This window comes from Dromiciops gliroides, chromosome 3 (assembly GCF_019393635.1).
Source record: "Dromiciops gliroides isolate mDroGli1 chromosome 3, mDroGli1.pri, whole genome shotgun sequence".
In the NCBI taxonomy this organism is placed as follows: domain Eukaryota; kingdom Metazoa; phylum Chordata; class Mammalia; order Microbiotheria; family Microbiotheriidae; genus Dromiciops; species Dromiciops gliroides.
This window is the reverse complement of record NC_057863.1, coordinates 600323190-600350790: the sequence shown is the minus strand read 5'-3', so window position 1 is coordinate 600350790 and position 27601 is coordinate 600323190. Positions and strand designations below refer to the sequence as shown.

Below are 27601 nucleotides of genomic sequence, written 5' to 3'. Positions count from 1 at the left end.
TGGCATTGGAAGCCTTCTGCCCCCAGAGTTGATTTCTCTTTGAAAATCTCAGCCGGTGGGGTCATATGTATATTTCTTTCCCCTGACCTCTTTATTTCCCACCCTCCTAAAGTCTAGTAATATATCGACTTCCTTTACAGAGTCCTTTATCTCCATGTATGTTCCTTTTTCTCCACAGTAGAATGGAAGTTTTTTGAGGGCAGAAACTATTTCATTTTCCCTTGAATCTTCTGTCCATGCACAGTGCCCGTGACATAGTAGGCACCTTATAAATACTTGTTGAATTAAATTGAGTTGAAATGAAAATGGTGAGGTCATGAGCTCCTAAGGTTCCTGAATATTTGTGTTTGGATATCACTTTACTGGACTGTAAGCTCTGTGAGAGTGGGCCCTGCCCCTTACCATTTTGCACCCCTTAGTGCCCAGCAGGGGTTAAGCCCATGATAGAGATGTATTGATAGAAAGATGGTGATCTACCTGAGGAATTAAGAAAGGATGTGTGACGGTGGGCTTTGCCTGACACAGCTTGAGATCCCAGGCAGTTTGCACCCTTAGTGTAGGTGGGAAGGACAAGGGAGTGTTAATTGCAAGTGCTGTGGCCCCCCCCCCCCCCCCCCCCCCCCCCGCCCTGGACTCAGGACAGAATCCACAGATAAAGGCACGATGTCATAGAAACAGCACAGGACCTGGGTTTGAGCATCACCTCCCTAGTAATCAAGGGTACAGCCCTCTGCAGAACAGCAACTATGAAAGACCTGATAGTGGGATAGTAACTCGCCCCAGGACTCCATGAAGAGTGAGGTGAATAATGATAATAGTGTCCTTCAGTTACAAAGGTCAATCACTTTATCTTCCCCTAAGCCTAAATACAAAAGGACTCTAGGAGGATAACAGCTGGTCCCAGGGCCGAGCTTCCTAAAACATCATCATGAGCATTTCTAGAGCACTTTCAGATCTGGAAAGCACTTTTGATCCTCTCAACAACCCTGAGATGTAGGTGTTATTATTAACTGAGGCCAAGAGAGGTTAAGTGACTTGCCCAGGGCTCACACAGGCACTTGAGTGTCCGAGGCAGGATTTGAAATCAGGTCCTCGGCATTTGGAGTCCAGGACTCTCTCCACTGCGCCTCCTAGAGGCCTTCAGAGATGACAAGAATGAATAATGGCAACTGACATTTATGGGACACCTTATGGCCCCAAAGGACAACAACAAAACCTAGGCCCCTTCCTCGGAGGAGCTGATGCTCTCAAAGGGTCAACAACCTGTAAACAACTATGTACAAATGAGATATAGACAGGTTTCAGTCAGGGCTAGTCCCCCCAAGTCTGTTTTCTCGGGGGGGGGGCAGGGCAATTGGGGTTAAGTGACTTGCCCAGGGTCACACAGCTAGTAAGTGTCAAGTATCTCAGGCCAGATTTGAACTCAGGTCCTCCTGAATCCAGGGCTGGTGCTTTATCCACTGTGTCACCTAGCTGCCCCCCTAGTTTTCTCATTCTTGAAATGGGATTTTTGCCTACAGGCTGACTAGCCCTTCCCATCCCACACAGAGGTCATGTCGGCAAAGCCCTTTGAAAGTGGTAAACGTCCGATACAGATGTGAGATGGAATTATGTGGTCATGGTAATAATTCTGGTTTTGTGCTATAAAAATACCGCCACCTCCCAGCTGTGTGGTAGTCTCAAAGCCAGGGCACTGTCTCCTTTCTCCTAGTGTTGTCCCCGTCCCTTCCCAGCATGCTTCTCGGAGGGTTGCTGTGTCTCTGTGGCTCCTAGGGGCAGGGTCAGGGTCATCGGGATGTGGCAGTCTGGAATGTCCCCAGAGAGGACCTGACCACACAGGCAGGAAGGAATGGGAGCCTGGGGTGTCTTGTCCAGAGGCACCCTCTTCTCCTGAGGAGGTTCAGAAGATGTTGGGTCTGTCCTGGAGTGGGGGCAGGGAAGGGGACCCTTCCTGACTGACTCAATGGGTGGCCCTTAGCCCCTAGACCTTGCCTAGATGCCAGACAGGGCCCAGCATCAGAGGTGTGGTTGCTACTAGCCCTGCTCTCCCAACATCTCCCGGGGAGGTCAGGGAACAGAACAGGCCTTTGATGTAATTGTGGTAATTACTATTAATTGATACTAATGATTAATCATGACTGAAAATTAGCACTTTATGGTTTGCACAGAACTTACATGTACCACCTTGTGAGGTAGGTCCTATTATTATTTCCATTTTATAGATGAGGAAACTGAGGCTGAGTCCCCAGGGACATAGAGCTAGTGAAAATGTCAGAAGTGGGAGTCTATCACTTCTGGCTCCCAGTTCCATGCTCTGTCTCTGCAGCCCGTCTTGCCTTTGCAGGCCCTCTGGTCAGGTCTGGGGTTCCTCTGTGAAGCCAGGACCTGTCGGTGTCAGTGAGCCTTTGAAACACTGATCCATGGGCAGCCAGAGGCAGAGGGAACGCCCCAGAGAGCTTCTGCTGCCCGAGGCGGTCAGTCTGTGTGGATCCACAGCTTACCACCTCAGAGTCCACCCCCCCCCCCCACCAATCTCTGTCCTCACAGCAGCTGCCCTGGACCCCTCACCCAGGGATGACTTCTCTGGGAAGGTGGAGGCCCCCTCCCCTTCTCCCCAGGCCCATTTCTCCTCCGCTCAGGTCACAGAAGAGGCTCACCCTTCTGGGGTGAACCGGTTCTGAGCCCTGGGCTCTGGATCCCATCCCCTCCTCAGCTTCTCCCGTGCTGTCGGCCCCTTCTTATCTGTCCACAGAGTCAGCATTTCTCATTGAGCCTTCGGGGATCTGGGTAGGTGCTGAGGATCCAGAGACATTCCCTGATCCTGCCTCACCCCTCACCCCAGATGAGGCTTTCTTCACCCTTCCAGCCCTTGGAGCCACCATCCAAGCCCTGCCCCCTGCCACAAACGACTTGAGAAAGTTGCTTACACCTAACGCCCCTCCTTCTTCACCCCCTTTTAAAGGGAGCCATTCGCCCTGTTACTTTCCTTCTCCAAGACCGCCAGGGGCCCAATCCCAAGCCCTCTCCTCCTCATCAATCTCTCCAGAGCTTCTGACCCTGGTGACTGCCTCATCTTACAGGATGCTCTTCTCCCCTTGCTCCAGAGATGCCACACTCTCCTCATGCTCCTATGTCCCCACACACTTCCCCCATCCCTGGCCCCTCATCCTCTCCCAGCTTCATCGTGCCCCTGTGCTCCAGCGGGTCATCCCTGGCTCTTTTTTTCCTCTATATTTTTTCCCTTGGATGAGCTTTCATTATCACCTCCATACATGGGAATGCCAAATAGTCTGTCCAGTCTTGACCTCCAGAGATCCACAGCCCCATCCCCACTTCCTCCTGGCCATCTCCCCGTGGATGCCTCACCAGAACCTCGAACTCAGTATCATCTCCCAGACTGAGCTAATTATCCTTTCCCAAATCTGACCTCACCGCTTATTTCTGTCTGTGGCATCATCTAGCCTCCCATATTCATAGCGAGGGAAAGGTCATTTCCATCTTGGGGGTGGTGGAATGGGTGGCTATTAGGGAAACTTCTCAGCATTTGAGCTGGGCCTTGACCAATGGGATTGAACTCGACAGACAGAGGGGAGGACCAAGGGGGGAGGGTACTCTTGGCACAGGGAACAACAGGAGCAAAGACATGGAGGTGGGGGCAGTACAATATGTGTCCATGGGGCGGTGAGTCATCAGCTGGGGCATAGAGGAAATGGAGGGGAGTTGATTGACATGAGACCGGAAAGGTAGGGCTTCACCAGATCATGGAGGGCCTTGAATGCCAAGCTAAGGGGTTTGTACTTTATTCTGTAGGTCATAGGGAGCCAGTTTGAACAGAGGAGTGACATGGTCAGATCTGTGCAAAAGGGTCTGTCACACACACGGTATGTCTGTGTTTGTATGCATGCATCTTAGTGTGCGTCTCTGTGTGTTTGTGTAGCCGTGTGTCTTTTTTGCATGTGAGCCTGCTCATATGTGTGCATGTTTGTGTCTGTGTGCATCCCTGTGTAATCTTGCCTGGTGTTTGTGTGTATGCTTTTGAAGTAGCCACGTGCCCATTTCACATGAAGTCAGCCGGTGCGTTGCTAGTCAGAGCCCATAAAACCTGCCCCCAGGTCCCAATGCATTGGCTTTGCTCTTCCTCTGAAAGCATTCCCCCTCCCACCAAGGAGCCCTTGTTGGGGGCCACTGGCATTGGGCAAAGCAGGCCTCCGCTGTACCCCCTTCCAGAGAAGGGCAGGGGTCATAGAGACCTGAGCCTGGGGCCTTGCCTCCCTTTCGGCACTCTCTCCGCCTGCTCACTCCCCCCAGGGACTGCCCATGCGCTCCAGCTCCCCAGCCCCTGTCTGAGCCACCTTCCCCTCCCTTGTTGGCCTTTGATAGGGCTTGGGAAGCAACCAGAGCTACAAGTTTGAAGCAGCCTGGCTCCTGGTGGCAGCGATGGCTTATGAGGTGGGTAGGTGGGCCCGTCTGCCAGCCACCGGCAGGCTCCCTCTGCTCCACTCGGCTATTCCCTGTCAGGAGACGTTCTCCCTGCCAAGCCTGGAAGGAGCTGTGTGGAAAGCAGAAATGCACTTGCGCGCGCATCCGCGCACACTTGCACCCCCCTCCCCAAGCTCGTTACCTCTGCTGCAGTAATTAGCCACGTGCAGTATTCTGCATGAAGCAGCCTTCTGTGGTCGGCTTGTGTCCTACCCTCCTGCCTTCTGCTGCCCTCCCTTTTCAGGCCTCCTCATGAGCCCCCTCTTTCTCTGTACCCCCCTCACCTGCCCTACTTTGTTCTGCCTCCCCTGAGGCTGCTCCCCTTCCTTTGCACCTTCATGTCCCCAGCCCTCCAGGGGTCTCTGTGAAGCATGAAGCCTTCCCCAAATCTTCCCAGCCAGCCTAGGACTTAGAATTGTAAGGGCCATTCAGAGGATCCGGCATGACCTGCCCATTGTGTGCTGAGGGAGGTGGAGTTAGGGGGCCTTGAGTTCTGTCATAGAAACAGGGTATCATGGGCCAAGGTGTGGGAGAGCCCTCTGACCTTGGATGCAGCTCGGCTCCCCTTTCTCTCACAATTCTCTTTGTTTTCCTTCTGGGTCCCTCCTTTTTGGTCTTGGGTAGCTCATTTCCCCCTTCTCCCCCTCGGTGCTCTCATCTGCTCCTGACTGCAGATGATGCCTGAATTGATATACCCAGTAGCCTCCTTGAGCCTGTAGAATACTTGGCACACTGGTCTCACAGGCTTCTTGTGAGATGATGCACTGCCCAAATCTGTATCTTCAGCCTTGCCTCTCCCCTCAGCTCGGCCCTCAGCTCCAATTTCTGGCTGACTCGACACATTCTCAAACAGAATTCATCATCTTCTGCCTTAAACCTGCCTTTCCTCTCAACTCTCAACTGTTTCCATTGATGACACCGCCCTCCCTCCCAGACACTCAGGTTAGGAGGCAGCTTGTCTAGTGGGTAAAGCACTGGACTTGGAGTCAAGAAGACTGGCGTTCCAATCTTGCCTCAGATGCCAAACAGCTGTGTGATCCTGGGCAAGTCACAGCCTTCCTGTGCTCCAGTGAGGGGGTTGGACATCACTTCCCACCTGTTCTCAGTCCTTGGCTCTCCCTGGTTCTGCCCCCTCCACAGATTGCACCGGCCTGCTGATGCCACTCCCCAGGGCTGAGGTGTGTGGACTTGGCTGTTAGCATCTTTCAGTAGTATTGTTTTGCCTTTGTCATCCTGTGGGGCTTTTCATGCCTTTATTTTTCTGAGGAGGGCTCCCTGGGCGTCACCAGCCTGCCAAAGAGGGTCTGCGACACGCAAAAGGGCAAAGAACCCCTGGTGTGTAGCCTCCCTTCCACTCCCCCATTTCTCTGCTTCTCTCTTGGGGTCCCTTTGCAGTAGCCTCCTGCCTGACCCTCCTGCCTCCGTTCCCCAATCCGTCCTCACACAGGTGTCAGAACCATCTTTCTGATGCACAGATCTGATCTCATCACACCCCTGCCTCTCATTGAAAGGCCTTTCTGGTCTAGTCTCAGCCTTCCTTCATTCCCTTCCACCCACCCAGACTTTTGATTCTTCTTCAGAGACACAGCGAATGGCTCTGACCCCGGGGTCCTAACCCTGCCTCGGACACTTCCTAACTTTGTTGCTCTGTGGGAGGTGCTTGATACTCCCACTCTCAGTTTTTCCATCTGTAGAATAGGGATAATAACGTCTTGAGTTGTCTATCTTGCGGTTTTGTTATGCAGCTCCAAGGAGATCATGTCTGTTGAATGCTTTGCAAACCTTCTCTACCTTAAAGCCTGGTAGAAATGCTGGGTATTTTTATTACTGTCCTTTGGCTCAGATGCTTGGGCGCCATCTCCCTTGTCCTCATCCCTACCTTTCAGAGTTCTCCCACTTCAAGTCTTGGCTCAGGTGCCTCCTCCTCCACTGCACGGCAGAAAAAAGGCTCTCTCTCAGCACACCTCATCCAGCGACAGGTACAGGAATTTCCTAAGCACTTGATGACTGCCTGCCTGGCCCTGTGCTCAGCTCTGTCTCACTCTTCCGCTCCTATCACACCCAACTTTGTATTCTATTTATCTGTGTCTGTGTCATCTTGCACACCCAGCCTGGTACAATGGGAAGACCTTGAAGGCAGGGGCTGGGCTGTCTCATTGACCTTGCTTGATAAATGTTTATTGAATTAATATGTGGAGAGGGCCCAGAAGAGTGAAGTCCATTGTCCAAGGTGAGGGGGTGCGTGGGAGGTACATACAAACTGAACCTGTGATTTCATTGGAAGGGGACCCTTCCTCTACCAGGGCCGGTCATCTCCTTCTTTGCAATGTCTAGCCTAAGAGAGGGTAGCAGGGGCCCCAGAAGGCGACGGCTCCCAGTAGGTGTCACATAAGCCCCCAGGCTGGATCTCTGTGTGCACACCAGCTCCCTCACCATGGACAGAGCAGGATTCAAATCCAGATCTCCCGAACCTGGACCCAGGGCTCCCTCTCCACGACGCCACAGTCTGTCAACAAATGTTTGCTGAGCTCGTGACCTATGCCCTCCTGAAGCCTGTCAGTCCATAAACATTTTTGAAACTCCAGGCACTGGGTGCCAGATGTTGGAGATACAAATGAAAAAGTGAAACCGGTCCTGCCCTCAGGGAGCCTGTCACACAGCCTGGGGGTGCTCACCGCCAGCTGCCAAGTAACCGATGCGGGTGTGGCCCTCGTGTTTGTTCTCTGCATCGCCTTGCTCTGGTCTTCCCACCCTGATGCCCGCTGTGTTTCAGTCAGTCAGTCCCAGGCTGCTGCGAGCGATGGGACAGACACAAGCCCTGTCCTCAGTGGGCTTGCATTTTACTCAGGGAGATGACTTAGACACAGTGAGAGGCCTTTGAAGCAGGTACGGTCACTTGCAAGGTGTCCCGGAGTGGCCAGGGAAGAGGAGCCCGGCCTTGAGCCACGCCTTGAAGGGCTATATACGGACAGGGCCCGGGGCCTGGGTTTTAAATAGTCATAGGGACAACTCAGGGAGGAGACTTCCCTGACCAGCGCGGGTTGGCACCTTCTCTGCAATAATCTTCACATTGTCTGTAGCAACAGAAAGTTACAGGATATGTCAGAGGCGGCCTGAACTCGAGTCTCCTGGCTCTGGGGCCAGCTCGCTATCTGCCACACCGCACTGCCTTTCTCATTTGGAAAAGGGAAGGCATTTCAAGCAAGGGATGTGTGAGGTGAGGAGGAATCCTTTGGAAATGCTATTTTGCTTTTGGGGAATTGGAGATTTCGATAAGAAAAATAGCTCACCCCATGGTGCACAGGTAGAAGCAGGGCTGAGATCTCTTCTAGTCAAGCATCCTCTCTTCCAGAAAGGATCATAGCTCTGGAGCTGGAAGGGGCCTCACAGGCCGCCTCATCCACACCCCTCATTTTACAGAGGAGGAAACTGAGGCCCAGATGAGGGATGTGACTTAGCCAAGGTCACATAGGTAGTAAACTGCAGTGGCACGATTTGAATTGAGGGCCCATGATTCCAGAGACAGGACTCTTTCCAGGCTTCTACCATCCTCTGTCGGTTATTGGCTTGGAGCTTGAGAGAGGTGTAGGAAATTATCAAGCAGAGAACCGTAATACCTGGTGCCTTCAAGAGAGAGGCCAGTGAGATGGCATAGAGAGGTATCGGAGATGGTCCAGAAGGTTCAGGCCTTACTGCTCAGAGTTTGTAAAATGAGGAAGTTGGACTAGATTATTCCAAAGTCTCTTCCAATTTTGGTCCCCCCCCCCTCTAGTTCCAACATCCTATGTTCTAAGCTCCCTCCCAGCTCTGAGATTCTGGGTTCTAAGGGCCCTCCCAGCTCTGATGTTCTGGATTCTAAGGCCTCTTGCCTCTCTGACGTTCTGGGTTCTAAAGGCCCTCTGAGCTCTGAGATTCTGGGTTCTAAGGGCCCTCCCAGCTCTGATGTTCTGGATTCTAAGGCCTCTTGTCTCTCTGACATTCTCTGTTCTAAAGGCCCTCCCAGTGCTGACATTTTGGGTCCTTAAGGCCCCCCCAGCCCTGACATTCTGGGTTCTAAGGGCCCTTCTCTAAGAGTTCTGACATACTACAGTCCTGTAATTCTAACCTTTGCCATCTAGAAGGCTTCTGGAATACATGGTTCTAGAAGCACAAACCTTTCCTGTTTTGGATGGAAGTCTTTCCAAAACAGACGGCGCCTTCCCTGGCCTCTTCAAAGCCAGTCATGTGGGCTCTACAGCCGTACTGTCCCCGCCCGGCCGCCCCACGCTGCTGAGGACGTGCCTGGTGTTAATAGTCTTTCTGCCTCCTCCCTCACCGTCAGTGGGTATGATCGCAGCAGCTCCTTTTCCCCTCTGGAATTTTGCTTCTCGTCTGACTTAGGAACCACCCAGCCAGCACTGCTAGAAGTGCGTGAAACAAGGGCACTTGGGCTCAGCGTGGGTGATGCCCGAAGGGCTCTCCCCTAAGAAGAGGGGAGGCGGGAGCGCAATGGCAAGAATTGTGTAGCATCTCTTGGGGCTGCTCGGGGGCTTCATTAGCTTCCTGCAGGGCTCTGGAAAGGAAAGCCAGGGCCCAGAGAGTTGAATTTCTTTTTTATTTGGCCCACGCTGAGGCCCGGGGCCTTCTCCTTTGCCCGCTGCTGCTCCAGTACAGTTTGAGCTGCTGGGAGAAGGAAGAGGAAGAAGCTCTCGGAGCCCGGGCCCTATACTCTGTTGTCAGCCATGCTCCCCATAACCCCAGCTCAGACAACATAGAACAGAGTGGGAAGGGCCTCACCCACTGACCCAGACCTGAAAGTTCTCTCCCTGCCCTGGTGACTGTGGGCACCTTATTTAATATACTCACATTACTCACCTGTACAGTGACTTCCAGCTCTCTGATCGGGGATCCAGCACCTCCACAGGCAGCCCATCTCACATTGGGATCACGATCACCATTAGGGAGGCAGCAGTGGGATATGCAGGCAGTCAGAAAAAGCCAGACTTTGAAGTGGCAGAGGCGGGAATAAGCACGGCGTGTGTCCCGGGGTGGTGAAGAAGCCAAGCTGGCTCCCCCAAGTAGCCTCAGGGAGGTCAGACTGCAGGGGTGCCCCAAGACTCCCAATGGGGCCTCTCCATCCAGCCTCTGATTGGGAGCTGAGTGGTGGAGGAAAAAGCCGGCCTTCTTCTGCCTCTGTGTTTCCCCAGCACGGAGCACTGTGCCTGGTACATAGTAGGCACTTAATACTTGTTTATTGATTGATTCACTAAGGATTTATTATATGTCTTCTGTGTGCCGGGAACTGTTTTGGGTGTTGGGGATGCAGACACCGGCGCTGCCCCGAACAGGAGGCAGTTCACTGGGCATTTATTAAATGCCTGCTGTGTGTAGCTAGTGACACAGCTCTAACGCAGCTAGACAGAGGCAGAGGAGAAGGTCCCCTAGGACAGTGGGGGATCAGCCAGATTTTGGATGGAGAGGACGTGGGTTTGACTTGGTTCTCTGCTACTGCTTTTCCTGTGTGATTCTGGGTATGTTTCCTCGTTGGTAAAGTGAGGGCTTGGACAAGATGCTTTCCAAGGTCTCTTCCAGCGCTCAGGCTGTGAACTGAGGCCCAGGTGTTGCCCTCTGCCCCGGTGCAGCCCCCCCCCAAGCCCCCACTGCCTGTGCCCATTTTCTGAGTTTGACATTTGGACTTGGTGGTAGAAGATTGGGGGAGGGGGGTCTCATCTCCCCTGCCGCTGTGGGAGGAAGCGTGCCCACAGGTTTAGAGTCTCAGCAGCTAACCATGTGCCCAGTTCATGCCAGGCTCAGCTGGAAACTGAGGGTCCAGCCTTTGGGCCTGGCCCTTGGACCCAGAAGGGGAGACTAGGGATAGCAGCAGGGCTTCATCTAGCTGGGAAAGGAATGGCTGAAGGCCCCAGGACTTGCCCCCACCCCCCACCCCCTTCACCCTGGGGAGCCTCAACTTGGTTCATTGAGCAGCAGCACCAGAATGTGGTGCTTTGGGTACTCCTGGAAACCTCGGGGTGGGGCTGTGGAGGCTGGCCTTCCTTGAATATCCTGCCTCTTCACAGCTTCAGATTGCGGAACAGTTCTTTCTCACATTTCCGATGCTTAGACCACCCCTGGCAGATAAGGGAAATGCCCACTCCTAGTTTACAGATGGGGAAACTGAGACCCACAGAGGAGAAGCGACTTAAAGGAAGTTAAAAGGCCTGAGTTTCAATCCTGGCCTTGCTCTTCTGTGTGTCATTAGGCAGGTCGGTCCCCCTTCTGTGGCCCTCACTTTCCTCATCTGCCTAATGAGGGATTTGGACTTGACAGGTCAGCTCTAAATCCTGTGATCTTACCCAAGATCACACAGGCTTTATCAGAGCTAGGCCCAGGTCTCAGGGCTTTGGGGGCCCTTCCTATTCACCCACACTGTTATCTATTGTCTTGTATCACGCACCGTTGTGTCTTGTGCTTACACCTCCTCTCCCTGGCCAGACGGTCAGCTGAGGGAGGAGGGAAGGAACGTCACCCTATTAGCCATGCTTCTGTCTGTCAGTGTCGGTTGGTCGGTCGACTCTTCCCCACTCATGCTGCCCACGCGGTCCAGGGTGGAGCCGAAGGGGCTCTCTGTTCAGTTGGGTTTTGATTAAAAACAAAAAGCCTCCAGGAGAGCCCTGCGTGTGAGCTCTGGGTGCAGGCCAGCTCTGAGCAGGGGGTGTAGACGACTGATGTGTGGCAGTGGCGGGTGGATGGCTGGGGGAAGGGCTCGGCCAGCGCAGAGCCTGCAGCCTTGGGGATGCAGTGGGAAGAGTCCAGGCCCAGGCTCAGCCACCAACTCATTGTGAGAAGCCGGACAAGTCATCTCTCCTCCTGTGGGCCTCAGGATCCTCTGAGAGGAGCGGACCAGGTGATCCCTAAGGAAGGCACCTGCTGGTTCTAGCATCCGGTGCTCCAGGATCCCTTTCAGCTTTGAGTGTTCTGTGTTCTAACCCCTTTGCTCTATCTTACTCTGGATTCTAATGCGTCCCAGCGTTCTCTGCCATGGTCCCTTCCAGTTTTGACACTGCCTGGTCTAGCTATTCCAGAGTCCGAGGTCCCTTCTGGGCCTGGCATTCAGGAGCCTGGGATTCCTGACACTCGGACAGTTCAGTGTTTAATCATATCCTGTCTCATTGTTTTATGGGTGTGAGTGTCCTCTCCCCGGCGTCAAAAGCTCCGTGAGCACAGACTGGATACTAATAACTCACTTTCATATTCATTATTTCTTGTGACCTTCACAGCATCCTTGAGAGGGAGTTAGTCCAAGTGTTGTATCTCCATTTTACAAATGGAGAAACTGAGGCCCAGGAAGGAAAGTGACTTGTCTGAGATCACACAGCTAATAAGGGTCAGAGGTGGGCCTTCAATCCAGGTCTCTTGGCTCCCGGTGATTGCCATTGGCCGCCTTCCAAAGCATATCTGAGGCTCTTTCTGCCTGTCCCTCAGTGCTGAGCACAGAGCAGATGCAATACAGAAAACTAGTAGGGTGGGGGGGGGCCTCCTTTGGTGCTCAGGCTGGGGGGCCCTGAGCTTGACTGAGGAAAGGATTCACACTGAAACTTGACCATCCTGTTGGTTGGATTCCTGGTGGCAGAGGCCAAAGAGCCTGATTCCTCAGAAGGGGCACCTGTTGACCGTTAAGGGTTCAGGGAGTTCCTTGGCTTAAGGCCAAACCCAGGCTTGGCTCCTGTGAGATACTTTGGGGAGTGGAGAAAGGAATAGACAGGTTTCCTAGCTCTTACCCTGGCAACAGATAAGGAAATGAGCACTTAAGGGTGACTTTGTAAATGATCATGTTTAAACACAGTGTGTGGCATGGTTCTTCGCGGAGTCATTCCAAGCACTTAACAGTTTATGAACAGCTTGGGTCTCATGTTGTGAGGATGGGGTCCTCTTAAAGCCTAGGCAGCTCCTTCCTGTTCCCCAGGGACAAGCCTGGTCCAGGGAAAGTTTCTGTTGTCCAGGCAGGAGTCAGGGGCCTTGGGGACAAATAGCTGACAGTGACCTTGGCCCTTGAGGATTAGCTGGGGAGGGTGTAGGGCTGGATACCAAGAATGCCAGGAGCATGGAGATGACACGGTAGAGAGGGAGTTCTTGCGGAAGCCTCCCTTTAGCCCTACACCCTACAGCAGCCCCCGGGGAGCAAAGACAAGGCTGGGAGGACCCAGGCCCCTGCCCTGCATTGTGGGCGCACACTGAACTTGGAAGATGTGCCTTGAGTTGTCCCTCTGTGGCCTCTGGCTCCTGCTTCTGGGAATGGACTCTCTGACAGGAGCCCCCAAAGGACTGTGAGGCTGGGGGGGCAGCTGGAGTTCCCCTGCCCTGTGTACAGGCTCCCCCCACCAGGGGAGGGGGCTCATGCTCAAGAGGGGCCCTGGACTGGTCGGGAGGGGCCCTTCCCCATGACAGTCACTCTCTCCCTGCAGGATGGCCGAACCTCGTTTTAACAACCCCTACTTCTGGCCCCCTCCTCCCACCATGCCCAGCCAGGTAAGAAAGAGCTTTTCTCCCCCTCCTCCCCCCTGCCCCTGCCCCTGCCAGCTTTGCACTCACCTGCACAGTCTGGGCCTTGGCTGTGGCCTGCCCAGGGAGGGGCTCCCCTTGGGGCCTGGACCATGGGCCTAGGCCCCAGGACAGAGCAAACCAACCAGCCCGGCCCTGCCCTTGGTGGGAATGCTGTCACCTCCTTGCCGCTGGACTACAGGAGCTGGGCTAGCGGGACGGGGGAGGGTTCTCACCTTCAGGGACCACCGAGGAGGGGGGACAAGAGAGGGCTTTGATTGGTCCTCGGTGGTCCTGCCAGGCGGGCGCGGTGAGGGTTTGAGCTCCGGGCTGGGGCTGGGCCCCCCGGGGATCCCCCTCAGTTCTCTTGTCCTCTCCTTTTCAGCTGGACAACTTGGTATTGATCAACAAGATCAAAGAACAACTGATGGCAGAGAAGATACGGCCCCCACACCTGCCGCCCACCTCAGTCTCCTCCCAGCAGCCCCTGCTGGTCCCCCCATCCCCGGCTGAAAGCAGCCAGTCCATCATGTCATTGCCGAAACTGCAGCAGGTGCCGGGGCTACACCCGCAGGCTGTGCCCCAGCCTGATGTGGCCCTGCATGCCCGGCCTGCCACCAGCACCGTCACAGGTAAGGGAGATGCCCGGCGGGTGTGAGGGTTCAGGAAGCCGGTGAGGTGATATATGAGCCGCTCCCTTTCTCTTTCCTCTCCTGTCTTTCCCCTCACAGGTCTGGGGCTGTCCTCCCGGGCTCCCGCAGTCAGCACCTCTGAGTCCAGTGCTGGCACAGGGACCAGCACCCCTTCGACGCCCACCTCCACCAGCCAGAGCCGCCTCATAGCCTCCTCCCCTACCCTCATCTCAGGGATCACCAGCCCCCCCATCCTGGACTCCATCAAGACCATTCAGGGCCACAGCCTGCTGGGAGCCCCCAAAACAGAACGGGGCCGCAAGAAGATCAAGGCCGAAAACCCCTCGGGACCCCCTGTCCTCGTGGTGCCGTACCCCATCCTGGCCTCGGGAGAGACCGCCAAAGAGGGGAAGACATACAGGTGGGGCGCTGAGCCGCAGACGCTGCCTTTCCAGGAGCACTGTCTCCCCAGGACTGGTGACTTTGGGCCCCTGGACCCCAACGCTACCTCCCTTTTCTGCCCCTTGTGAATCCCCTGGGAGTAGGTTGACCATACCGCTCGTCCCTTCCCATGGCAAGATGCTACCACTGGCTCTTCGTCCAGCCGGACCCCTCCAGCAGAAGGGAATAGGGGAATCTTGGGGACTATGAGCTGGCAAGCTGAGTCCTGGGGCTCTGTTTCAAGTTAGGACCAAGCTTGGCTAAGTAGACATGGATTAGGCTTCCCCACAGTCCAAGAGAATAAGGGACAGGCAGGTCTTTTACCTAAACCCCCAGGATACTCCTAGCGATAAGGTTACCCCACTAAGGAATGATCTTACAGAAAAGCCCCCCCTGACCCCACACTGTGTCTCCCCAGGTGTAAGGCCTGTGGCCCCCATCATGATGTCTTTTTTTTTGTTTGTTTTTTTGGTTTTTTTTAGTGAGGCAATTGGGGTTAAGTGACTTGCCCAGGGTCACACAGCTAGTAAGTGTTAAGTATCTGAGGCCGGATTTGAACTCAGGTACTCCTGACTCCAGGGCCGGTGCTCTATCCACTGCGCCACCTAGCTGCCCCATCATGATGTCTTAACCTGCTCCTCCCATGTGAGACCTCCATCCCCTCCAGGGGTGAGGGCTACATCCTCCCCCATTGCTGCTTGTGAGATCTGTCTCCTGCCAGGAATCAGATCTGTGCTCCCTCTCATTTGTGAGGACCAAGGGATCCCTCTGTGTCCCTCCAAGTAGGAGGCCTGTGTTACTCGGCCACATTTAATCATTCACTGATATCAGCGAGAGCCTATTCTGCAGAGGGGAGGGGTCAGGAAAGGCTTCCTGCAGGAAGTACCCTTGGAGTTGGACCCAATACAGGCAGAGGAGAAGGGGTGGAGGATATTTGGGGGCAGAGGGAGCAGCCTGAGTGAAGACAGAGGGGCAAAAGTACTAGGTGTACTTTGGAGGGCAAAGGAGAGTCCGTGGATCTCTGAGTATATGGAGGGGAGTGATAGGAGACCTACCCAGCAGAGGTAGGCAGTGGCTTACAAGTTACCAGATCTAGGGCTGAAAGGGACCCCAAAACTCATCTAATGCCAGCTTCCTCCTTTTTATACATGAGGAAACATAGAGATGAAGTGACTTGCCTGAGGCCACAGAGGTCATTGGTAGCAGAGCTAGGATTTGGATTCAGGTCCTCTCATTCCAGGTTCAGCACTATACCTCTTTGCCTGGGTAATAGGGAGCCATTGAAGATTTTTGAGCCGATGAGTGACATAACCAGATTGATACATAAAAAAGATGAATATGGTAGCACATGCTTTACAGATATGCCATTGGATCCTCACAGCAGTACTAGGAGGTAGATGCTGCTGTTATCTCTATATTATCAATGAAGAAACTGAGGTAGATAGAGGTCGAGGTAGGGTGTCACAGCTATCAAGTGTCTGAGGCAGGATTTGAACTCAGGTCTTCCTGACTCTAAGACTAGCACAGTATCTACTATACCACCTAGCTACCTATTCTAGCAGCATATGAAGGATCAGGGAATGGAGGCAGGAGAACCTGTTAAACGGGTCTTTCAGTAGTTCAGGGGGGGTATTGCCCTTCCTAACTGCTAGGAAGGCCTGCCCCCAGGCGGTAGTGACTGCAGGACTAGGGAAGAGAGGACAGGATGTCGAGGTGGCATTGACCTGCCAGGCTTGGTACCTGACAGGATATGAGGCCAGATGAGAAGGGAGTCTCCTCAGGGTTGAACGTGGGAGTCTGAGTGACCGGAGGTACCCCAACAGCTTTGAAAGAGGGGATGTGGCTGATTCTGCTTGGCCCAGGGTGGGCAGCAATGGGTAGAGGTCATGGAGAAGCAGATTTAGGCTCAGCTAAGGGAACAACCCCATGTAAGCTCTCTGAAGACAGGGACTGTTTTTCAACATCTGTCTCCCAGGAGCGTTCAATGGATGCTTGTTGAATTAAATTGTCAAACAGCGAGAGCTGTCCTGAAAAGTTGGATAAGCTGCCTTGGGGGCCGATCCCCCATTGCTGGTAGTCACCACGCGGCTTTTGGAGGCTTCTTTGTCAGGGGTGTGGTAGAGGGAGGGGAGGGATGTTCGTTCAGGTGGGAGAGTGGCCTCTGAAGCCTCCTCCCAGCTTTGAGATTTGGTCATGCTTGATGGAACAGATCAGGGAGGTCAGAGAGAGAGGCTAGAGGGGGAGTGAGGCTGGTGTCCCTCCTGCCCTCCCTGCTCCAGGGTGAAGCCTGCCCTGCCCCGCCCCACCTCCTTCTTTGAAGCCCACATTCCTCCAGGTAGGAGGCCGTGGCCTTCTTCAGTGTGAGGTCAAAGTCCTTTGGTAGATGAGGTCATAAAATCATGGAATCTCAGGACCTCAGAAGGCATCTAGCCCAGCCCAGACCTGAGCAAATTCATCCTCTATGGCACTTTTTTTGTTTGTTTGTTTGTTTTTGTGGGGCAAAGAGGGTTAAGTGACTTGCCCAAGGTCACACAGCTAGTAAGTGTCAAGTGTTTGAGGCTGGATTTGAACTCAGGTCCTCCTGAATCCAAGGCCAGTGCTTTATCCACTGCGCCACCTAGCTGCCCCCCAGCAAATCCTTCCTTAGCATGGAGAACTCTGGTGACCCGGAAGCCAGCTCCTTCCTGAGTATTCTCCAGTGTGAACTCTCTGTGTCCCTAGAGGTGTGAGGCCCACATCTCCTTCCACCTTTTCCCCCCAACGCGGGCTGTCTCTTCACTCAGGCAGGCAGGAAGCATTTATTAAGCACCAAGTGTATGCCAAGCACTATGTTAAGCAATGGTGATACAAAAAGAGGGCAAAAACTAGTGTCTACTCCCAAGGAACCCCTCATTAGGGAGACAACCTGTAGGCCCCTATGTATAATCAAGCTATGTAGGGGGAAGTTAGATATGATCCACAGGGGAAAGGCCCAGAATGAAGGGGGTGAGGAGAGGAGCCAGGAGGCAAAGAGGAGGAACATTCCCTCCTCTGCTGTGGGGGCATCCAGAGAAGATGCCTGGAGTTGGGGGGGGACTTGTGGAAGGAAGGACCGGCTGGGGTCACAGGGTCATGGAATGTGGCAGGGTGAAAGGGGAAGGGCAGTTTGCTGAGTGTCGCACCCCGCAATGGTAAGGTCTGCTTTCTGTTCCCCCCAGGTGTAAGGTCTGCCCCTTGACCTTCTTCACCAAGTCTGAGATGCAGATCCACTCCAAGTCGCACACCGAGGCCAAGCCGCACAAGTGCCCACACTGCTCCAAGTCCTTTGCCAACGCCTCCTACCTGGCCCAACACCTGCGCATCCACCTGGGTGTCAAGCCCTATCACTGCTCCTACTGTGAGAAATCCTTCCGCCAGCTCTCCCACCTCCAGCAGCACACCAGGTGAGAGCAATGGGCTCCCGAGAAGGTGACAGAGGGTCTCTGGGGGGAAGGTGACAGCCAAGTGGTGGTATTTGGCTCAGCCAGACTTGGAGGTGGAGGGAGATCGGGATTGGCCTAGATTCTTAGTCCTGGCTTCAGGTTGAGACCAAATGTTTCCTGAGCTTGTGGCTCATCCCATTGACTGCCCTACGGACTCTGGACGAGTCACTCGATGTCTCCGTGCCATCCCAGGGAGCCCGTGGGCCAGACTGGTTCCTTTGTGGGTGTCACCAGCCAGGCCTGAGTCTGTCCTACCTCAGAGGGGATGGACCAGGGCCACAGGCTCAGTCCCTCAATTGCAGGGCCTAAATCAGAGGAACTTGATGGGTATGTTCCCAGTGACCTGGCTGGGGGGAGGCGGGGCACTGTACTTGTCACTCCTTGAGTGTAGTGAGGGACAGACAGGAAGAGATGGAGAGAGACTAAGGGACAGAGGGGTAGAGACCCCGGGAAACAAGGGAACAAAGAGGGTGATGGAGTGAGGAGGGCGTTGGCTGGAGAGCAGGCACGGGTTCACGATGGGTCTCGCGGCCCCTTGGATGACAGGTCTCTCCTGCCCCGAGAAGGTACGTCAGGGCTCTTGGGGACACGTGCCCATTATTAAGACTGAGTAGCTGGGGCGGCTAGGTGGCGCAGTGGATAAAGCACCGGCCCTGGATTCAGGAGTACCTGAGTTCAAATCCGGCCTCAGATACTTAACACTTACTAGCTGTGTGACCCTGGGCGAGTCACTTAACCCCCATTGCCCTGAGCAAAAAAAAAAAGACTGAGTAGCTGATCCTTGGCCTCCTGTCAGAGAGTTGCTGAGATCCTGCAGAAGGCCCCCAGCCTGTGAAGGGGTGAGAAGGGCTAACGGGTGTCTGAGTGCAGGCAGAAGGATGGACTCTGTTCTCCAGGGCCTCCTCATCTGTCCCAGCAGCTTCTGACCTGAGCGTGAGGGCCAGGGCTGCTGCTGGGGGAGGGGCTGCCCCAGAGCCGCCATGGGAACACTGGCCTGAGCCTCACAGCTGCCCTGGGAGGGGGTGACCCGGCCGTGCTCATCCCATTCTAGAGGTGAGGAGTGAGGCTCAGGGAGGTTTGGTTTGACAGCTGGCCAGAGGCAGCGTGGCCTGACTGCTCGCTGCCGAGGTGTTGACATGCATCGGCAGAGGGAGTTTGCTCGCTCCGGATGTTTTATATCAATGAGATCTCAGATTTCTCCTGCCTCTGTGCCCTGCGCTTTTTCTACCACACTATTATGTTGGGATAGCCTCACACACATAGGTGGGCATCCTGCCTCTTCTCCCTCTGCCGATCCCCTCCCAGCCCTCTAACAACAGTGATGGCTGGTATTTACACTGCTTACTGTGTGCCCAGCGCTTTATAAACACTTCCTTTGAACAACAGTGGGGCGGTGGATGCTCTTGTTATTCCCATTTTACAGATAAGGAAACTGAGGGAGGCAGAGGTTAAATGACTGGCCCAGGATCAGACTGCTACTAAGTATCTGAGGTCAGATTTGAACTCGGGTCTTCCTGACTCCAGGCCCAGCTCTCTAACCACTGTGCCACCTAGTTACCTTTCTTCTCCTCATGAGATAAGTACCCCAGTTGTATCTGATACTGCAGGACAGGGCAGAAGAGAGGGACTCTTGCTTCCTTCACTGTCTCACCTGCTCCTGCTGCCGAAGATTCTGTTAGCAGCCAGCTTACACTCCCCTGAGCTCCCAGAGGCCTGGCTATGGCCCCTCCATCTAGCCTAGCTCCTTCAACAAGCAGATGGGGAGAGCGAGGCCCAGAAAAGGAAAGGGACCTGGGCAGCATCATCAGGATTAGACCCCAGGTCTCCTCTTTTCAGGCCTCTAGAACACAAAAGTCTTAATTAAGTTAAATTGTTGTGATGGAGGTACATGCACTGCCAGGGCCTGTGCTTTCTGGCCAGAGGATTTGTGAAGTCTGGGAAAGGGATGCTAGGCTCCAGTCTAGAGCTTTAGGGGACCCCTGGTCATCTGCACAGGCCCCTTGTTTCACAGGAGGCAAACAGACCCAGAGAACCTCTGTGAGCCAGCATTGCACGGGTGCTTACCCTCAGAGATGGGATTTGAACCCAGGGCCTCGCTGTGGATCTTTTTTTTTCAGCACAATTCCTCCCAGGGGGTGTAGATGTTATGTTTAGAATGGGGAAAGAGTGAGACTTCTTTTTTTTTTTAGTGAGGTGGTTGGGGTTAAGTGACTTGCCCAGGGTCACACAGCTAGTAAGTGTTAAGTGTCTGAGGCCGGATTTGAACTCAGGTACTCCTAACTCCAGGGCTGGTGCTCTATCCACTGCGCCACCTAGTTGCCCCTAGAGTGAGACTTCTGCACCACCATTCTCAACCTGGGGCCCTGGGAGTTATTGCAGGAAGCCCTTGAATCCACAGGCTCACAAAACCTCCTGATCCCAGGTAAGGCCCACAAAATGGTCACCTTGAATACAGCCCCTGTCAGGCAGGGCTCTGAGCGCTCTTTTGAGGTTTGAAAAGGTAGGAACTGTTGCTCTGACCTACGGACCCTGAAACAGAACTCCTTCCTTCAGGAAGACGTGTTCACCGAAACATCCTTGTCTCCATACTTGTTGAGTCATATTTCGGCGATTTACAAGAAGGCAGAGGGGGTAGCCTCATCACCTTTGTAGATGACACAAAGCTGAGAGGAGCCACTAACCCACTGGGTTCCGAACAGGCGGGAATGATGGGCCAGATCCAGTAAGATGCAGTTTCATAGGAGTAAATGTAAAGTCATATACTCAGGTTCATAAAACCAATGGCACAAATAAAATAGCAATCATAGCACTTTAAGGTTTGCAAAGCACTTTACAGATATTACCTCATTTGATCCTCATAGCAACCCTGGAAGAAGGTGCCATTATTATCCCCATTTTAGAGAGGAGGAAATGGAGTTTGAAAGAGGGAAATGACTTGTATAGGGTCACACAGCTACTAAGTATGTGCAGCAGGATTTGAACTTGGGTCTTCTTAATAACATGCTCTCCGCACACCACTGGCTGTCTCTGATGGAGGAGGAGGGGCACAGGTTTTAAGAGACTGCAAGTCCACAGTGAATCACCATGGTGACCTGGCATCAGAAACAGCCAGTGTGATTTTCAGGAGAGATGTGGTGTCTGGAGTTCACGGAGTGCTGATCCCATTGTCCTCTGCCCTGCTTGGGCCGTCCATCCGGAGCCCCGTGGGCACTGTTTTAGGAAGGCTGTTGACAAGCTGTGGCATGGGGAGAGGAGGAGGACCTAGGCAGCGGCAGGGCTAAGCCTTCAGTGGCACCGGGGGGGGGGAAGTGGGAATTCCGAGCTGGAGGATTCATTGGATTTAGAGTTGGGGGCCTCGCATTCAAATCCTGGATTTGAACTTATAGCCTGGGTGACCTTGGGCGAGTCATTGCTCTCAAGACCTTGGTTTCCTCAGCTGCAAAATGAGAGTGGGGGTGACTCCCGAGGTTTCTTCTAGCCCTAAGTCTGGGATCGGGGATCCCTTGACCTACGATCATATGCTTGAGGCCATTGTTTCACAGAATCAGTGAATTTCTGAATTGGAAGGAGTCTCAGAAGGAGAGGGAGGGAGAGAGAGAGAGAGAGAGAGAGAGAGAGAGAGCACGCGAGATCAGTTCAAAGACTGAAGGCTCAGAGGGGTTGTGTTTATCAGCTTGTGGTCACACCACCTGTGTCAGAGGTGGGATTCTGGCCTCATCTAAGTTCACCACTGTTATGTTGCCTCTGGTCAGGCCCATACATGAGTGTTTGAAGGGAAGCCACACAGTAAGCCTTTCTTAAATGCCTACTATGTGCCAAGGCCAGTGCTCTGTGCTGGGGGTTATAGAAAGAGGCCAAAGACAGTCCCCGCCCTCAAGGACCTCAGCGTGTAATGGGGGGAATAATGAGCAGAGGGGAGGCACCACAATTCAAAGGGGTGGGGGAAGGCTAGGAGAGCCGGAGGGAACGCCCTGGGGCCGAGAGATGGAGTGTTTTGTTCATGGAGCCATCTGGAGGTCCTGTCCCGGCTGGAAGAATGCTGGGTGAAAGGAACGGTCTAGCTCAGGAGGTTGTGAGCTCCCCTTCACTAAAGGTTTTCAAGCGTAGGTCAGACAGCTGGTGTTGCAGTGGGGATTCCAGTTCAGGGAGGGGCTGCATGAGGTGCCTTCTAGCTCTGAGACTGTGATTCTAGACTCCCCCCTGCCCAAAGAAGGAGTACCCCAGCTTAGATAAAGCGGGCCACAGTATCTCATCAAACATCAAGTCCTTGCAAACTGATGTGCAGGAAGCCAGCAGGAGCCCATGGTGTTGAAAGGAGACAGAAGATAGGCATCAGACGCCCCCCTGCTTTGAACAATCTCCTTTGCAAAATGCTCATCCTTGAACTGAGAGAATCTGGTTCAGATCACCCGGCTGGCAGAGGGGCACTCGGCTGGTTGGGTGTCGCCCTCAGGCATTTGTTGGGAAGTCACTGAGAACGTAGAGAACAGAGGAATCATGTGGGGTCAGAAAAGCTGGACAAAGAAGGGAATTGGAGTCAAGTTGGGTGTGGGGGGCTGCCCACCAGGTCACCCAGAACAGCTGGTCTTGGGGTGCATGTACGCTGTTGGAGAATCGTTCATCAAGTTATTGATGGTACCAAATGGGAAAGAAAGGCACAGCTGGCTAGCTACTGGCTCCATTGGCTTCCTCATCAGCATCCGTCCATACACCCACTGTCAGTAGAAGCAGAGGGAGCCCTCTCCCGCGTGCCCAGTGTCAGAACTGCAAGAGGCCACGAACGAGAGTCACGGACGTGGGATACACAGGCACGGATAAGTTGCAACCTGCACCTTTGGAGGGAATGTCCACATCCATGAGGTCACGGACCCACTGACCACCAGATGGCCAGGAAAGTGGGAGAGCAGTAGCAACGAGGATTCAGAAGGCACTGGTCACCAGACTGCCCATCCTTGGACTTTTACTCTTCAGCCATTTTGCAGTGACTTGGATTAAGATGTAGACGGTGTGCTCATCACATTTACAGATAGCACAAAGCGGGGAGGCACAGCTTGCATACTGGGTGGTAGATGGAGCTGGTAGCTTTGTCAACCCTTGATTTAAAATGGGGATGGATGATTTTCCCCATCCCTGGAACTGCCTGGGGCCTGGGGCCAGTCAGTCGGCGGGTTGGCTTTCGCTCTAGCATTCGGTCCAGTACAAGGCACCCGTTTCTATGGGGGATCCCCAATGGGGAAGGGGCACAGGTGCTGCCTCTCAGGAGCTCAGTATGGCCAGGAAGAGCACCCAGCAGAGAAGCCAAATTGGTGGGATGGCAGACAGGAGCCACAAAGATGGAGAGATCAGTGTGGGCAGGTGCAATCAGGGAAGGCTTCCTGAAAAGGAAAAATTTGAGTTGGATCTTGGAGGGTAGGTAGGATTTGGGTAGGCAGGGAGGCTGAATGTGTAAAGGAGTGTTTGGAAAGGGAGCTGACTGAACGGGGCAGGGAGCTTGTTTGGGGGCTATGTTGTGGACACCTTAAATGCAAGTTGAGGTGATAGGGCTTTATCCTGTAGGCCATGGGAAGCCATGTGATGAGAGGCAGGCTTTAGCAGACTCTGATGGGGGTGTGGGAGGCAGGGATACTAGTCAGGAGGTTATTGTTGGTGGGCAGGTGTGTGTGTGTGTGTGTGTGTGTGTGTGTGTGTGTGTGTGTGTGTGTCTGAGTGTGTGTCTGAGTGTCAGTGGGAGTGTGTATGAGTGTGTCTGAGTGTCAGTGGGTGTGGGTGTGGGTGTGTCTGTATGTGTATATGTGAGTGGATGTCTGAGTGTCCTTGTGGGTGTTGGGGAGGGGAAGAGAGAGGCCGTGAGAAGCTGAGGATGTGATGGTGGGGATGGCGATGAGCTAGGCACGCCGAGTCCTTTTCTCAGTTTCCCATGAGGTTCTGGAGCCTTGTGCTGTCCTGGCTGGCCCTCACCTGGGGCTTGCGCCAGGGCCTGGACAGCCCTGCTCGTGAGCGGCCTGCCCTCCAGGGCCCGGCCTCACTGCGTGCCTTGGGATCCATTGCAGAATTCACACTGGAGACAGACCCTACAAGTGCCCACATCCCGGCTGTGAAAAGGCTTTCACCCAGCTCTCCAACCTCCAGGTCAGTGGCCACTGCCGACCTGTCTGGGGAGGGGGAGGGTAGAGAAGGGCACTGGGGGCCTCGTTCCTGCAGGGAGGCGGGGTATCGGCACCTGGGCCTGGGGGGATGCGGTGACTCCTCAGGGCCCTTGTGACGCCCTCTCCTGCTCTCCATCTCCCCCCAGTCTCACCAGCGACAGCACAATAAAGATAAACCGTACAAGTGTCCGAACTGTTACCGGGCATATACAGACTCCGCCTCCCTGCAGATCCACCTCTCCGCCCATGCCATCAAACACGCCAAGGCCTACTGCTGCAGCATGTGTGGGCGTGCCTACACCTCGGTGAGTAGGGGCGTGGGGCAGGAGGGTCTGCACTGGGACATGGGGGACCAAGTGAATAACAGGTGAAGGGGTACGACTCTCATCTTGGGGGAAGGCACTAGGGGAGTAGCTGCCAAGCCTCTATCCTGTGCCTTGGAGCTAGGGTATAGGGCTACAACTAGGGTAGGACAGTTGGGGCTTTGTCCAAGGAAGCAAAAATTTAGCCGGTGATGACAGCAACAGCATTGTTTCCCTGGTGGCCACAACCCAACTAAGCACCTCTTCAGTCTTCCTCTGCCATACTCCCTTGCCCCAGGTCCCCAAATATCTAGTTAACTGCTCAGTGTCTATGTGGGTAGGTACTAGGATGCAAGGGAAGGTGCAGTTCCCAAAGATGGCCACAGGGTGGTGCATTGAATACAGGATGCTAATTTGCCTGGGGATCTGGGAGTGAGTCTCTGGGGAAGGGAGGGATGCTCCCTGAACATTCACCCAGCTCCATCCTCTCTCTGTGTCTCTCTCCAGGAGACATACTTGATGAAGCACATGTCCAAACACACTGTGGTGGAACATCTGGTCACCCACCATTCACCCCAAAGGACGGAGTCTCCTGGCATCCCTGTACGGATCTCGCTCATCTGACCCCAGGGCCCCACTCCGCTCTGTGTGCCCCCCACCCCCGGCCTCCCCAGGCAGGGCCACAGAAAGAAAACCAATCAGAACCCCCCCTACCCTGAGCTCCCCCGCTCTGGGCCGTGCCGCTCTCCTGAACCACACTGCATCAAGGGGCCTCTGCCCACGGGCCACCGACTCCACCACGGAGTTCCAGTTCAGTTCAGTCCGATTCACTGCTACAAGGCTTGGAAGAGTTCCCCAGCCCAGGAGCCTGGCCAGCGGCAGTGGCCACCGGGGGATTCTGGACAGTTTGGTGACATCCAAAGACGATTTCAGAGCACTTTGAACCTCTCTCTGTTGGGTTGTCTTTAGTTCACCCCCACCCCCATTCTTCCCTTCATTGGGTTGGTTTTTTGGTTTGTTTTCTTTTCTTTTTACTTCCTTTTTTAAAAATAACAACAAAAATATTTATTGGCCAAGAAGTTGGTGCTGCTAAAATGGAAAAATCAAAAGGAAAATTGGACAGATGGACACGGAGAGCCACAGGGTGGGGGCCTCTCACCTGCTGGGCCACGCCCAGGGGAGCACTGGGGGAGTGGGGGAGATGACAGAGACCTCTTGGAAAAGACCCAGGGCACCTCATGGACCCAAGGGAGAATTGTAGCCTCTGAATGGTTTGGACTCTGGAGTTTATGGCCAGAGCTGGGGGAGAAGGGTCAGGCAGGAAGCGTAGCAGAAGATGCCTGGAGCTAGGAGAAGAGGGGGCTGAAATTAGCCCCACACATCCCTCCCCTCGTGTCCCAGGCTAGGCTAGGCCTAGTCCCTAAGGCAGATGGGACAGGTAGGGCCAGCTCACCTACTCAGAGAGACTTCCAAGTCTTCCATAGGAAGCAAGAGGTGGAGATAGGAGACCAAGGGAAGGGCTTTTGCCTCAGGCCTCCAGAACCAGGTCGTCTCCCGCCTAGGAGAGTAACTTCCCTGAAGAAGAGGGGCAGGAGAAAGGCCCAAGGCCCTGTTGGTGTGGGGCCTTGTGAGTGTTGTCAGTGAAAGTTATCCCACCTGGCCACCGCCCCTCCTGCCTCCCCTTAGTCTGACAACGGTGCTCCCTGGGCCCTGTAACCACAGTAGAGAGTGCCCCGGTCTACCTCCAGTGCTGGCTAGGATGAGAATATTCCTCTACCTCTCCTGACATTCCTGTCTGCTCTGGGCTTGGGCTGGGATCAGGACCTGGGGGTGGGGAAGGAGGGACAGAGTGGTTCTAGGTGTCTGACGGGGGGAAGGTCGATGCCTGGAATAAGGATGTGGAATCTTCCCTCACCTCCTGCCCAGCCTTCTAGGAATGAGCCTAGTCACATATCCTCTCCTTCTATATTGGGGACCCGCTTAGTCCATCTTCCCCAGAACTGGGCTCATCCTCCCCCCCCCCAGACTGGGGAACAGAACCCTAACCTTGGAGAGGATGTTTGCGTGTCTTCCATGCCAGGGTGAGGTCAGGATAGGCACAGGCAGACAGGACAGGTCGAGCCCCTGAAAGCTCACCAATCAAGTGGCCAGGGGCCATATTGCAAAATGGGGAGTGGACTTTCCCCCCAGGTTCTGGGTCTCCTCTCCAGTGCCTGAAAAAATTCAGGCCCCGGGGACCCCTCGAGTCCCCAATACCAAGGAGGCTTTGATAGAACAGCTGTGAGGGGGCCTCAGATGGTTGGGGATTAGCAGGGGAAAAGGGCCGGGCCTGCCTGGGGGTTTGGAGTGAGGTGGCTCTGGGGCCTTGGACACTCACCTGCCCCAGCCTAAGGCAAGCGAGAGAATTCCAAAGTCACCTTCTCTTACCCAACCCGTTTATGATGGCACTTATCACCCTGTGCTAAGGCCCAGGCCAGAGAACCCCTTCACCCCATTCCCACACCTCCATCCCTGCAGGGTCCCTCAGGGGTGGAGGGGCACTGAGGAAAGCAGCCAGTCAGAGGACCGGCGGCCAGCCCCAGCACCCCCACCCTGATCTGAAAGCCATTCGTGTCTCCCCATGTATATAGGATCCATGTACAGAGCCCGGAGAAGCCCCAACAACCCCCTCACCAGAAAGGAAAAAAAAAAAAAAACCCTAGACAAAAACTCATCTATATCTTCTGTATCTTTAAGTTCCGTTCTGAATATTAACTGTGTTATTTTTATACACTTTTTAAGCCTTAACAATGTCATTGTTTGACCAGCTGTTTGATGCCCTTCGGTTCCACGTATTTTTCACTGGTTCTTTTCCCTTGTTTCTGACTCTTTGATGTTGTATGATACTCAGTATTGTAGCCTTTTTGTCAGCATGTTAATATCCTGTAAATACGCTCTGACACTCTGTTAACACCCCCTTTTCTTTTGTCTATGGAACCTCCAGGCCACCGAATTTAGATCTAGTTCCCTTACTAAGAAAGACAGAAAAAAAAAAAAAACGGTTCCAGATGTTTGATTCTTTTGTCCACTTTCGGGACCTGGCATCACAGGGCCAAGGAGGTGGCACCTCAGAAGGGAAAGTTTGCATTATGTTAAAAAGAAAATTTTTTTAAAAAGCAAAATGTGGGGAAAAAAAAGCTAATGAAAAAAATTAAAAGCCCTATGCTCTTTGTATTTCTCTGTTGTGAAAAATAAAACTGTACTACGACTGGGAAGCACAGGTGTCCTGGTGTGGTCTGTGGTGGGCGGCTGGGGAAGGGGACTGTCCAGATGAGAGATGTCAGAGTCTCCCTTCTTTACCAATGATTTCAGGAATATTAGAGGCTTGAGGACGTCACAGGTGCAGTAATTGTCTAAAATTAGTGCTATATTGTCATAGGTCTGAGGGCCTGGGCTCCCCATGAGGCAGCAGAATTGAGGGCTGAACAATCCACTGAGTGTTCTCCGGCAGGCAGAAGGGACAAGGTGCCAGTCTTGGAATCAATGAAACAAGCTTTGATCTCACCTGAGTGGACAAATCACTTCACCCCCCCCCTCAGTTTCCTTACCCATAAAACGAGGATAATAAGAGCACCTGATTTGTT

General features: G+C 53.8%; 1 protein-coding gene across 3 annotated transcripts in view; it reads left to right on the top strand.

Moving 5' to 3' along the window:
* Positions 1 to 27232, top strand: part of ZNF362 (zinc finger protein 362) — a 37450-nt gene extending 10218 nt beyond the window's left edge. For 2 of the 3 annotated variants that reach the window (XM_043994694.1, XM_043994695.1), the window contains exons 2-8: positions 12921 to 12984; positions 13382 to 13628; positions 13728 to 14049; positions 17267 to 17491; positions 23581 to 23659; positions 23823 to 23981; positions 24486 to 27232. In XM_043994694.1, coding sequence (XP_043850629.1) covers positions 12922 to 12984; positions 13382 to 13628; positions 13728 to 14049; positions 17267 to 17491; positions 23581 to 23659; positions 23823 to 23981; positions 24486 to 24602 — 1212 coding nt within the window. In that variant the 5' untranslated portion in view covers position 12921 and the 3' untranslated portion in view covers positions 24603 to 27232. Of the gene's footprint in view, positions 1 to 3810; positions 3882 to 12920; positions 12985 to 13381; positions 13629 to 13727; positions 14050 to 17266; positions 17492 to 23580; positions 23660 to 23822; positions 23982 to 24485 lie in introns of all 3 variants that reach the window. The other variant, XM_043994696.1, reaches the window with a different exon arrangement.
* Positions 27233 to 27601: the final 369 nt, after the last annotated feature.